This window comes from Protomyctophum parallelum (assembly GCF_964188405.1).
Source record: "Protomyctophum parallelum genome assembly, chromosome: 1".
NCBI classification, from domain to species: Eukaryota; Metazoa; Chordata; class Actinopteri; order Myctophiformes; family Myctophidae; genus Protomyctophum; species Protomyctophum parallelum.
Window position 1 is genome coordinate 88,589,430 of NC_139697.1, and position 12,870 is coordinate 88,602,299.

At 39.9% G+C, this 12,870-nt stretch overlaps 1 protein-coding gene across 1 annotated transcript in view; it reads left to right on the forward strand.

The window, feature by feature from the left end:
* Positions 1 to 12,870, forward strand: part of ophn1 (oligophrenin 1) — a 51,891-nt gene that overhangs the window by 4,768 nt on the left and 34,253 nt on the right. Inside the window, exons 5-13 of the mRNA XM_083783528.1 lie at positions 2,634 to 2,735; positions 2,857 to 2,967; positions 4,437 to 4,541; positions 5,926 to 6,055; positions 6,711 to 6,811; positions 7,697 to 7,788; positions 8,969 to 9,047; positions 12,319 to 12,352; positions 12,521 to 12,583. Of these exons, the coding sequence (XP_083639654.1) occupies positions 2,634 to 2,735; positions 2,857 to 2,967; positions 4,437 to 4,541; positions 5,926 to 6,055; positions 6,711 to 6,811; positions 7,697 to 7,788; positions 8,969 to 9,047; positions 12,319 to 12,352; positions 12,521 to 12,583 (817 nt within the window). The remainder of the gene's footprint in view (positions 1 to 2,633; positions 2,736 to 2,856; positions 2,968 to 4,436; positions 4,542 to 5,925; positions 6,056 to 6,710; positions 6,812 to 7,696; positions 7,789 to 8,968; positions 9,048 to 12,318; positions 12,353 to 12,520; positions 12,584 to 12,870) is intronic.

Here is a 12,870-nt window from a genome sequence, read left to right on the forward strand (position 1 = left end):
GTTCTCTGAGCCAGAACTGCAGCAGGTTGATCGCAATCATTGTCAGATGGCATGTGATCCAAGGTGTACACAAAACAACATTTTTGGCATAGTCTGAGTGAGTCGGATGTGAAGGAGGTAATTTGAATGCAGATTCGAGGAGACTTGACTACATTTTTAATGGGGCAGAAATAAAAATCCTCTCTCTCACCAGTGATTACCCTCTCCTGTGCCAAATGGTGGCACCCGTGCCCAAGGCTGCGGCTGCCTACTCTTGGTCGAAGACAATGCATGCCCAGCCAACGGTGTGTGTGTTGAATAAAGTTGTGTTTAAAAGTACCAATCCACAGAGGTCTATGTAAATCAGTGCCATTCTTCAACTCCAGTCTTGCATTGTGTGTGTTTATTTGAAACGGAAACTCTAGTAGCCTGAGCCCTGACTAGATGAGACCGAGAGTGTCTAAAGTGGTACACAAACGCTTTGCTCTATTACTGTAAGCAATGTAGTGGGGTCGTATCTGCTTTAAGTTAATTCTGCTTTAAGTAGCATATGACGTGTCAAACTAGGGGGTTTTCATGATCCAAGCATTAGTTTTGCACAAAAAACGTTCCTTGGGGGCTAAAAACGGCCATAGCTGTCATCACAAATGTGAGCACATTTGGGCATGTGGCTATGGCCGTTTTTAGCCCAAGGAGTGTTTTTCTGTGCAAAACTTGGAAATGGATTCAGAAGCATGAAAACCCCCTAGTTTGACACGTCACATGCTACTGAAAGCAGAATGAATTTTAGGTAATTTTGCCTCATTGTGCCTTAATAGGATGTTGATGGTGGCCATATGGATTTGGGGCTCTCATGAATTTTGCCGCATCATTTTATTTTATTTTTTACTTTGTATTTATTCAGGGTTTTTACAGACACATAATCAAACAAACAGAAACAATAACAACAACATAGTACAAAGACAAACTTCACAACGACCACATGGACATAGAAATCAAAAACAAATAAAATAAAGACATAAAATAAAACAAACGGATCATACAAATGAAGTTACAGAATAAATGAATTACAATTAGAACCTTACTTTGGGAATATCTTTTAACTCTTCCTTTCCATCATTCTACTATGTTTCACCTCTTGTCCATTTATATAACGACCACTTTTCCCATCTTTTGTCATAGAATGTCAACTTTTCCATATCTTCAATATTGTCCATGATGGCTCGCCATTGTTTATAGCCTGGTATGTCAGTCTTGAGCCAATATTTTGTGATTGCTTTCTTTCCGTCAGCTAGAAGGATTTTGACCAGATATTGGTCTCTCTGATGCACAGATTCCTCAATAAGACCCAAGTACATTACAAGGCAAGAACAGGGAATGTCATATCCTATTACCTCACAAATAGCTGTGTGGATTATCAACCAGAAAGGTTGTATCTTTGCACAATTCCAGAAAACATGTGTATGGTCAGGATTCATGTGGTTACACTTTCTCCAACATGGTTGTTGGCTCTTAAGCTGTTTTCTCTTAATTTGGGGTGTTATGAAATACCGTATTTGGTTTTTCCATGCAAATTCCCTCCACTCCTTTGATTGTGTTGTTGTCTGGTGTTTTTCCCACATATCGTCCCACATCTGTTCTGGAATGTCCTCACCCAACTCCTTTTCCCATTAATTTTTTATTATACAGTACTGTGGAAAACCTTTTGGAATCCATCAAACATCCAGTACAAAACAGATATGGCTTTGGGTGTGACTCTACCATATGCCCGTTCAATGATTATCAATTTGTTTTTTAACAATAGATGATAAATCCACTGGAAAACTGACCTTTGCTCTCCGCGGTCAGGGAAGTATCAGATACAACCCCACTAATGGGCTGGAGTAATTCACTGTGACAAAATATAGAAAGTTAGAAACCATTATTTAGAACCAATAATGACAATAACCAATGTTTGAGGAGGTGAAGGTGCACTTTCATGACCCAAGGTGCTGGTGTTTGATTATTGTGGGCTGTCCTGTCTGTGGTTGATATGGACTGTTTCCTTTAATGTATACAATTTCAAAATATTCAAGGTAAATCTCTACATTCCAGCACCTTTCTTTTTGCTTATCCTTATCCAGAGTTTGCTTGCCTTATAGTGGAGCACACAGTTTCTTCAGGACCTGTCTAGTTTTGTTAATAACCACATAGCCTCTCGAGACAGACAATGTTGGCTCACAATTTCCAAATGCTTCCTCCTAACAGTGTGCAACAAAAGTGTTGAAAATGAGAAGAAAATTAATTTGTCTTGCATTTGTAAATCTGCAAATAACTACTACTGTAAATCAAACTGATTGAAGCCTATCTAACTGGCTACTTAGTAGAAATGGAGAAAAAACAAAAAAGGAACATTTAAAGACATTTTACAATATCTATTAATTACATATATGATATTTCATGTATGGAAATGATCACTTGTTTTGCGAGGCATAGTTACAGACTGTATCATTTGGAAATGATCTGGCTTGAGAGATTAATAACCACGCTACAGCCTACAGTATACTGTATGGTTTTATGTGTCTTGTGTTTGTATCTAAGGGCACCCATCTTTTATTCATGTATAAGTAGTCTGTGATCTTAATGTTAATCCTGACTGTATATCTTTCCTTTAGGAGCGAAGGAAGAAGTTTGAGAAAGAGAGTGAAAAATATTACTCCCAGGTAGATAAAAACCTGAATCTCTCCGCCAAGAAGAAAGAGAGTCAGCTCCAAGAGGTTATTAGCTGAACTGTACAAAGATTTGCCGTCAATTCACCATATACAGTATTATGTCTGAAACAAGTGGAAAACCTGTCTTCTTCTTTTTGTTTTCGTAAACCCTCTGTCTCAACTTTAGGCGGATGAGCTTCTAGACAAAGAGAGAATGAACTTCTATGAGTCGTCGGTGGAGTATGTGTATCAGATCCACCAGGTGCAGGACAGGAAGAAGTTTGACGCGGTTGAGCCTGTGAGTGCTGTCCATCATCTCCCAACACTTCCTCTTGCTTACGTGGTCCCACGCATTTTACAGAGTGATGTTCTGGCATCCCAAAACAAATAATTAAAAATAGAATCATGTGGATCTTGGGATCCACCTTGGTGTCTCCAAAGTGGCCATCCTGTGACGTCAGTCATCTGTGACGTACAGTAGTAGCCTACGACGTATGGACCCACATTCGTGCGAGGTTACAGCCGTAAAAAACACAATCGGTCATATCAAACAAAGTGTATAGTGAATTTTCTGTAATCTTATCAAATCGTGCCTTTTAATAGCAAGGCTGGCAAACTGTTAAGCCCCAACTACGCCAAAGGGTGGAGACGGTTTTAGCGTTGTCCCTGCGGTGTGATATGTCCTGTTGCACATTGGCGCACGTCGTCCCTAGTGATTCAAGTTCAACGCATGGATTTCAATGGCCCAAACCACACCAAAGGGTCGAGACGGTTTTATGGCCATGCCGCTTCTTCCCTATTGGTTGATGCCCAGTCAACGTTCACCAATGGTTGTTGGACTTGTCACTTCACATGCTTCAACGCCATCAGTGTGCAGCAACGGGACGCGTCATCCCTTTGCTCCTTTTAGAATGGAAGTGAACAGGGAAGCTGATGATGGGTTCTTTTTTCTTTCTCACAGTTTTGTTTATTCAAGATTCAGGGTATACAGTAAATCAAATAATGACAGTATATAATAATAATAATAATAATAAACCTTTATTTATATAGCACCTTTCAAAACGAGGTTACAAAGTGCTTTACAGAAAAATAAGAACAAATGCAGTGCACAACATAAACAACAGTTGACAATAATAAAAATAAAGAACAGGCAATGTACAGAAATGCAGTAGGACATACGAACAATAGGGAATGTTAAAAAACGTCTAGGTGTTAAGAGCAGCTTTATAAAAGTGAGTTTTTAGGAGGGATTTGAAGCTGGGGATGGATTCTGCGAGCCTTATCTCGAGGGGGAGGGCATTCCAGAGAGTTGGGGCTCTGAGTGCAAAGGCCCGGTCTCCTTTCGTTCTCAACTTGGAAGTATATGTGACACATCCATACGGAACATATCAAAGAGATATGTACATATATAGATGTTGTGACCACCATACACAAAATATTGTGGTAGCATAAAAGAAAAATAAGTTGCATAGTCCTATGCTAACAGGGAAGTGACACTGATACAAACCACATAACCTGAATCAAGTTTTGAAACAAAAACAAGACAAACGTACGACAAGACAAGATAAGACAAGACACAACATGGCATGGTCGCTGATGAGGGGTTCTGTTCGTGTACGAAGCACGTGTGTGTGTGTGTGTGTGTGTGTGTGTGTGTGTGTGTGTGTGTGTGTGTGACCGTGCACCAACCAAGTGCCACCGTCACTTCGAGAATGATTCATATTGGTGATTTTTTACACTCCCCCAATCTATGCTTTCTTTGGACAGGTCCTGGCATTTCTTCACAGCATTTTTACACTCAACAACCTGACCGTGGAGATGACTCAAGACTTCATGCCCTACAAACAGGAACTGCAGCTCAGCTTGCAAAATGTAAGTTGTTGATGTGAAAGTACATGTACACTGAGGTTTAAAGGATTGGTTCCCAGCCTTTTTATACTGAAGTACCAGCTCAGAAAACATTTGGCTCTCCCAAGTACCACCATAATAACCGATGTTAAAAATACAGGAGCGTATACCTGCCCTTTTTTGTTCCATTTCTAAGGCGCCAATGACAAAATTCTGTCTAATCACTAATCGGCACAACTGATGATTAGTTTTATGTGATTACGGTAGACGAACCTCTGGTTTAAAGCACCGTACCGGTGGTCTATGACCATGAGCCATGACCCACATACTTGTGGTCATGAATAATGACCGTTTTCCAAAGCATACCACAGTGTGCTCTATTGCAGAGGAAGCCCTTTGGAATCTTTTCATTTTAGTATGGAATGAAAATAAACTTGCAGAGGCTTAAAACACTCAAATCTCTTAGAAATTCAATACTCCGTGACTTCTTTACCACGCAATGATGTTCAGCCAATTACTTTGGACTAGAGAAAATTTACCAAACACCAAAAAGTCAATGTTTATATAGCAGTAGCTGAACCAGAACCCATTAATATACAATGCAATATGTATATATCTATAATAGCCAGTGGTGGAAAGTAACTAAGTACATTTACTCAATACTGTACTTAAGTGCAATTTTGAGGTATTTGTACTTTACTTGAGTATTTCCAATTTCCAATATTTATACTTCTACTCCACTACATCTCAGAGTCAATTTCTTTTACTTTTACTCCAGTACAATTATTTGAAAACATAAGTTACTAGTTACATTGGGGATTTTAATTTTGATTAGAAAACATACATTAACCACTTCAACCCTATGCATTTCGCCCATTTGAAAATAGCAGATCTACAAGCTCACAATGTGTCTCATCGATGCACTGTGAGCTTGTAGAACAGCTATTTTCTAAAGATTTTGTACACAATTTTGAACTTGTGAAATGGGACATTCTGCAATTTCAGTACTTTTTAGTACATTTAAGTACATTTTGATGCCGACACTTTTGTACTTTTACTTGAGTACATCTTGAATGCGGGTACATCTACATTGCAGTATTTATACTTTTACTTAACCCATTTTGGGTGGGAACCCCTTTTGGTGTTAGCATTGTTATGCTTTAGCTATTGAAAAATAGCAGATCTACAAGCTCGTAGCGCGCCACCGAGTGGCGCGCTACGAGCTTGTAGGTCTGCTATTTTTGAAAAATCAAAGAACGACTGACATGGAAACATAGCTTTTTCGGAAAACTGTCAGGATGTGGAAGACATTTTTAGAATCTGATCTCAGGTCAGAATGGGTTAAGTAAAACATTTGAGTACTATTCCCCACCACTGATAATAGCTGTCTTGGGCCTTTCATGTACAGACGAGGAACCACTATGAGAGCACACGGGAGGAGATGGAGGAGCTGATGAAGAGAATGAAGCATCCGTCGCAGATCTGTAAAATACACAGCCATGGAATCATGGAGGGTTACCTGTACTGTCAGGAGAAGTGTAGGTACACCAGCCATGCACACATACAGTACACACACATTTTGACTGTGTTCTCTAATAGGCTTCACTCACACCTGCACAACAGATTGTTGTATAGCTGATGCATGAGACTTGTTGACTGATGCAAGCTCGCAATGCATTTCCAATGGACGTCACATGGTTTGACACAACATTTTTGTCGTATGAGAGGGGGGGGGGGGCAGTCGAAACACAGCCGAAAGCCGTACAACAAAAATGTTGTGTCAAACCATGTGACTTCCATTGGAAATGTATTGGGGCAGCCATGACACTTACCCTTTGTTTACATCTAGCATGCAACAATGTTGTATGCTAGATGTGAAGGTGTGAGTGAAGCCTTACTCTGAAACGGGCATCTTTGAAAGACAAAGAAGAGGTCCCGCCAAAGAACACTTGCCAAAGAAATGTCTTGGTGAAGGTCTAAGAGCGACCGAAACGTAAAGAGCAACATTTGTTTGGCTGACAGTGTGCGGGACGTCTTCTTTGTCTTTCAAAGATACCCGTTTCATTATGCTCTATTGCCCTACGCAGCCCTCACCAGCCTTTTGAGGTGTGCATCAGCCTTTTGCTATAAAGTTTCTCCCTTACTCTGACATGATATGCTCTGACGTGACCGTTCTTTCGTCCGTCTCAAAAGGGGCTTTGGGCATGACTTGGGTCAAGTACTACTGCAAGTATCACAAGGACAGCAGACTGTTGGTCATGGTGCCCTGTGAACAGAAACCTACAGCAAAACAGGTACATGAAAATAAATCATTGTGCTTTGTATTATTATGTGCCGGCCCCACTTGCAACCTTGGAATACCCTATTTATACTTTTTACCCTATGTATATTCAGTATTTAAGTCCGACATCATTTTGTAGTGCTACGTTACGTCCGGGTCCAAGTGGCACCAGCTCCCGTCCGCATCTCATTGTAAATAGAATATCTAAACGCGTGAATCTTTTTACAATGACGTTATTCTTCAGAAAGGAAGCCATTGAGGGTTAAAATGGGTCGTAATGCTTCCAACTCGAGTAGAATTATTAATGTTTTGTACAAGTGTCCATGACAACAAAAATATATGACGTGGAGACAATAAAGACTATTATTATGATTATTATTGAAGGTGGCAACACACCATTTGCTCTGTAAAATATTTCGGGGGCATATTTAGAATGTGTGCAGGCTTGAGTATGTTGAATCTAGTTTGCATTAATGAGGATTTAGTTGACACAATAAAATAAAATGGCGATAGTATTCCATGTGGGGCAGACGGCCTGTCACAGCCAGATTTGGGAGAGCAGCGCAGCTTTGTTGTTGCGAGGAAAGCGGTAAAATGAGACTTTCGTGGTTGTTTTCGTCTCAGATTTAGTCTGACGGAGCGTCACAGTATAACTCTATGGGGACACAAAAGCGACACAAAAGTAGGACCCGGAAGTATCTCAGGAGGGGGCGCTCACGTCACAGCTAAAATACTGAATGATTCTCAAGACTGTGTTGTGTTAAAGAAGAAGCTTTATTTTTTTATTCTCTCTCTCTCTCTCACTCTCTTTATCTCTCTCACACACGCACAGCACACGCCGTGTCTCTGTCTCTCTCTAAATACAAATTTCCAATCTGTTTGATTTCTCGTCCTCCAGGGTACGACGGAGCTGACTCTGAAATCCTGCATCCGCCGGAAGACTGAATCCATAGACAAGCGCTTCTGCTTTGACGTTGAGACTAATGAGAGGTTAGCACATGAGATAAGAACGGCAGCAACTCAAACCGTGAAATGAGGTAACATTTACAGCCTTGTGGGATAAACGTGTGAGGTGAACAGGTGGCCTACGAGGACACAATGTTGGGGCAAACTGGATTCCCGCCCAAACAATGCCTTGGCAACACTAACAGGCTACGGCTGGAAACAGATGGCAAAGTCAGTGATTTCAGGCTGGGGTTGGAGGGGGGGAACGCAATGAACAGGCCATTTATTACAGACTGCTTAACCCATTTTAGGCGGGTACCCCTTTTGGTGTTTGCATTAGGTTATGCTTTAGCCATTGAAAAATAGCAGATCTACAAGCTCGTAGCGCGCCACTCGGTGGCGCGCTATGAGCTTGTAGAAAAAAAAGGCTTCTATATCCTAATGGTTTTCTGAAAAAAACCCATGTTTCTATGTCAGTTGTGCTCAACCTTTTTCATGTCAAGGACCCCCAGAATTATCTCTATTGGGCCACGGACCCCCGATCTGAAAATATGTAGTTCCAGGGACCCCCCAGAAGCCAATATTTTAGTTAAAAATGTTCGCTCTGAAATATATATTCAAAGATTTGCGCCACATTTTCACGACTTAAAAAAAAATAGCAGACCTACAAGCTGGTGCGCTATGAGCTTGTAGATCTGCTATTTTTCAATAGCTTAAAGTATAACATAATGCTTAGAACACCAAAAGGGGTTCCCGCCCAAAATGGCTTAAAAGACACATCTGCCATAGGCTGACATGTCGTCATATTCGGTTTATTATTTGTACTCTGTGAAATGCTTGAATTTTCCTGAAGGTGTAAGAAGTTTGTGTGAATGATGCATTATGTGCTTGAAAGCATTTATGAACATAACACCAATACACCACATAACATTAGTCTTCTGATTAACTTATAAAACCGTTCTAGTAAGCTTGTCAGACTGGTCTCAGATGTCCACACACACACACACACACACACACACACACACACACACACACACACACACACACACACACACACCGTAAAACTATTGAAAAGTGCTTCATTTTGATTTAGGAAAAGCTATATACTGTATATGAACCTTCTGGAATTAACACATTGTTCTGAATGATTGCTTGTTGTGATTAGGTGTTGTCATAACACTGTTAATAATAGTGTTATGTTCCTTTTCTGACACTGTCTCCATAGAAACACACCCGTCACATTCCAGGCTCTTTCGGAGGGGAACAGGAAGTTGTGGATGGAAGTAATGGATGGAAAAGAGCCTGTGAGTTCAATGATTTTCATTTCATTTATCAGGAAGCTAGTATGGAGATATTTTCACCCATTTATCTATCTAATTTATCTGAAAAGGGGAATTTAGGCAGCATGTATCCTTTAAAAAAAGCTAAATAATGAGCCTTGCAATGTAGTATAGCGAGCAGAAAGGGCTTCTCTTGCTGACCAAAGTTCTGACCTACAGAAAAGAACTGAGTGCATCCATCTAATCATGTATATTCAGTACTGAGTACAGTATACCTCAAAGGTATGCCATTCAGATGTATCATTTTTAAGTGGTAGTCAAGACTTCCCATCAACCCTTTCTTTGTGTTTCTTGACTGACTCGTATATCAAGCCTCAGACTTCTTTTAACACGTGCAATTTTAAAGTAAAAGAAAAGAAAGTTGATGCCATCACTGAGTAGAATACATGGCCATGCACAGTAAAATCCTCAGTTTTAATCAATTCAATGTATCCGTTTGTAACTCAGAGAGCTTACACATGGAACCACTGTGAGTTAAATGAACACTGGTATTTCACTGTGTGTGCTGTTAGTTCAGCAATGGATGCTGCTTCAGTGTGGCTGCTTGGATATCATCATTATCTTGCCAGCGGATGTGAAAATGAAAAGGGTGCAGTTTTCAGTTCCTCATTGATATATCTCACCCAAAAAATGACACTTCCTTTCAACAAATTCTGAAGCATAGCCCACAATGCAGACTCTGTAGGTTTGTTCTGCAAAGAGATATGCTGAGCTGTCTGTCATTCAGGCAGGAGTTATTTCAGTTATATCAGTGAGATGAATGCACAATTCCCAGTTATTTGTATCAGTCAGAGGTGTCATTGTGGTAATTATATTAGGGATTTTAACAATGAATAGAAAATCAGTCAATTGCCATTAGGAAATTATACGATTAAATTAAACTTTTTTTTCCTGCGTGTGTGCGTGTGTGTGCGTGTGCGTGCGTGTGCGCGCGGCGCTTACCATAATGACAGTAATCCTTAATCATATTCCATAAAGCACTGCAGAGGAGAGGTGTGTGTGCATGTCTAGCTGATGCTTGTTGACGCTTGTTAATGTTATACATCAAAGCAATTATGTTTCTGTGCTCATTATCGGTTTCAGACAAGAACTTTCCTTTTGGTCCTAAAAAACGCTGCTCATCAATTAACCGATTAATCAATCGATAAGATCAACTATCAATGGATTAATCTATAATGTGCATCCCTAAATGACATGGTTACCCCGCTTCAGTCTTATTTTGATAGAAAATAATAGTGAGATTTTAGGCAAGTAGCGAGAAAATTAAAGCATGTGAAAGGCAACACTTGGGACAACAATTGTAATGAATAAGCATGAGCCCATATGGTGTTTGCCAAAAACAAGACGTGTTACTCTGAATTTAATTGTCACCTCCAGATCTACCATCAACTTCAGTCACTATCTTCTCACATGCAACTAGGGTAACCAGATGTCCCCCTTTGCGTTGGGACAGTCCCTCAGTCCCCAAGACTGCAGGCGTCCCACAAATTGAGACATTGTGACTGGCAGGCAGCAGTGTTCAAATGTCCTCATAGTTAGTCCCCTCGGCCTCATAGTTGGCTTTCTGTTGTAAAGCTCGCTCATTGTCTCTTTTCCTGCAAACATGTGTTTTTAACCCTGCTAAAAGAGCATGAGAAATATCCACTCGGCTACAGTACCAAGTTGGAATGGAAAGAGATCCGCACACCGTTCCCCAATTTTATTTTATTGACAAGTTTTCCGCTCTGTCAATAAAATGTTTTTTGGGGCTTTTAAAACGGTGTGCGGATCGCCTCTTTCCTTTCTTGGTTATTCTTTTGGATCCTGCATCCGTTGAAAATTTGTGGATGTGCGTACTGCTGCGTGCACCTCTTGACCATTACAGTACCAAGTCGGCCGTACCACCCATGACCAAAATTTGCATTTTAAAACTATTATGTCAGACGCCAGAGGAGTTTAATAAGAAAAGAATAGGCAATATTAGGCCTATGGTCGAATATGACGTCGAGGCATTTAATAGCAACTCAAGTAATGAGTTGCTGACCCTGTCTCGTCCCACTTGTTACGAGGTTGCGATACCTCTGTCCCTCAAATGAACAGTTTGGATCTCGTCACCCTACATGAACTAAAGACAACTGTTGGCTTGAACAAATAAAGCAGAGAAGTGCACATTCAACACTATTTACTATGATTGAAGTAATGGGATAGTTTGCCAGCATTTTTTGACACCAAGGTGAACAAATGAATCAGTCAAAAAAAACAAAGAAAAAGTTCCTTACTTGAATCCAACTCCATCAGGTTCATACCATCCATGAAGTCATTGTTGATAATGGCTTTGTGTAGCCGTCTTATTTAATGGTCCACCTTTGTATGTTGGTATGCTTTTTGTTCTTGCTTAATGTTCTTGCTTAATGTAAGTCGCTCTGGATTAAGAGCGTCTGCTAAATGCCTAAATTGTAAATTGTAAATTGGTAACGGCATCAACGTGTCCCCAAGACATTGGCTCTGATTTTAGCCTTGGGAGAGTACTATGCATGTAAGCCTTGCACACTAAATAGAAACCAGGCATTGTGACTGCATGTGGACAGATCTGTTTATTAAAATAGCAAATCTACAAGCGCACAACATCATAGCCTGATGCGTCGGCTTTATTTATTTAAAATACTGGGTCAATTGTCTGACTTTGATTGCTTAAAGTAGACCTGCATAAAATGGTGTACTGCAGCTATTTACAACCAGGTAGTGTATAAGTTAAATTGAACACTTAACTTAGTATTTAATACTTGAATTCTTTCAAAAGGGTTTATTGGGGCACCTTACAAATTGCATTGTTTGTTCTACTGGCTTAAACATGTCAGTGTTTCTAGTGTTGCACTGTTGACAGCTAAAACGTCCTATTGTCCCTTGTCCCTCCCATTGTCACACCCACTTCTGTCCAGCTCTAAGGTGATAAAATGATGTGAATATTGAAAAGGGCTTTTCTCAGCTTTGGGTGAAAGGCCCCAGTCATTTTAAAATGGTTATATCTCCTTCAATTATTGTCCAATTTCATTGAATGATACATCATATGAAAGCTTACATTCTGTACTTTAATAATCTGTAAAAATCAGAAAAATGGAAAAGTAGAGTTGAGGGCCCTTTTGCTGTATTTGGTCACAAATGACAACTAGACTAGGTTTTCATATGAATGGGATAAATTCATTCATGTTTGTGACTAATTAACCTAAACCATGCGTTACTTGTGCTGTCGTTTCAGATTTATCATTCACCAATTCACAAGCAAGCTGAAAGTAAGTCAAATTTCCTTTCAAGTGTTGTTTTGATGGATGTAACATGTCTTGTACAATGTATGTGTACAGTGTATATTGATAAATAGCCTGGTGTGTGTAACATAAAGTATATATCTGAAAACTGGCATATTAAAATCGGCTGACGATCTTTCATTTTCACTTTCATAGTGGAGCTGAATGAAGTTGGATTCAAGTTTGTGAGAAAGTGCATAAACTTTGTTGAAACCAAAGGTAAACCATTCAGCTTTTACACAGTTGTCAGTTTAGCCTTTTGCCCTCAAGGGGGCATAACTGCGCTATAGGTTGCACGTTGATACCTCTTGCATTCTGCATGAGTTCCTGGGCAAAGCTCTGCTTCATTGCCAACTGTTGAATGTAATGCTCAAAATAAGTAAGTTTCTCAATTAGAATTAGAGTTTTAATGATACATAAGGTTTTTTGGCAATTACAGTGATTTGAATTTATTATTAGACTAGACATTCACAATTTTCACATACTGTATAGTACCAAGCCATTCA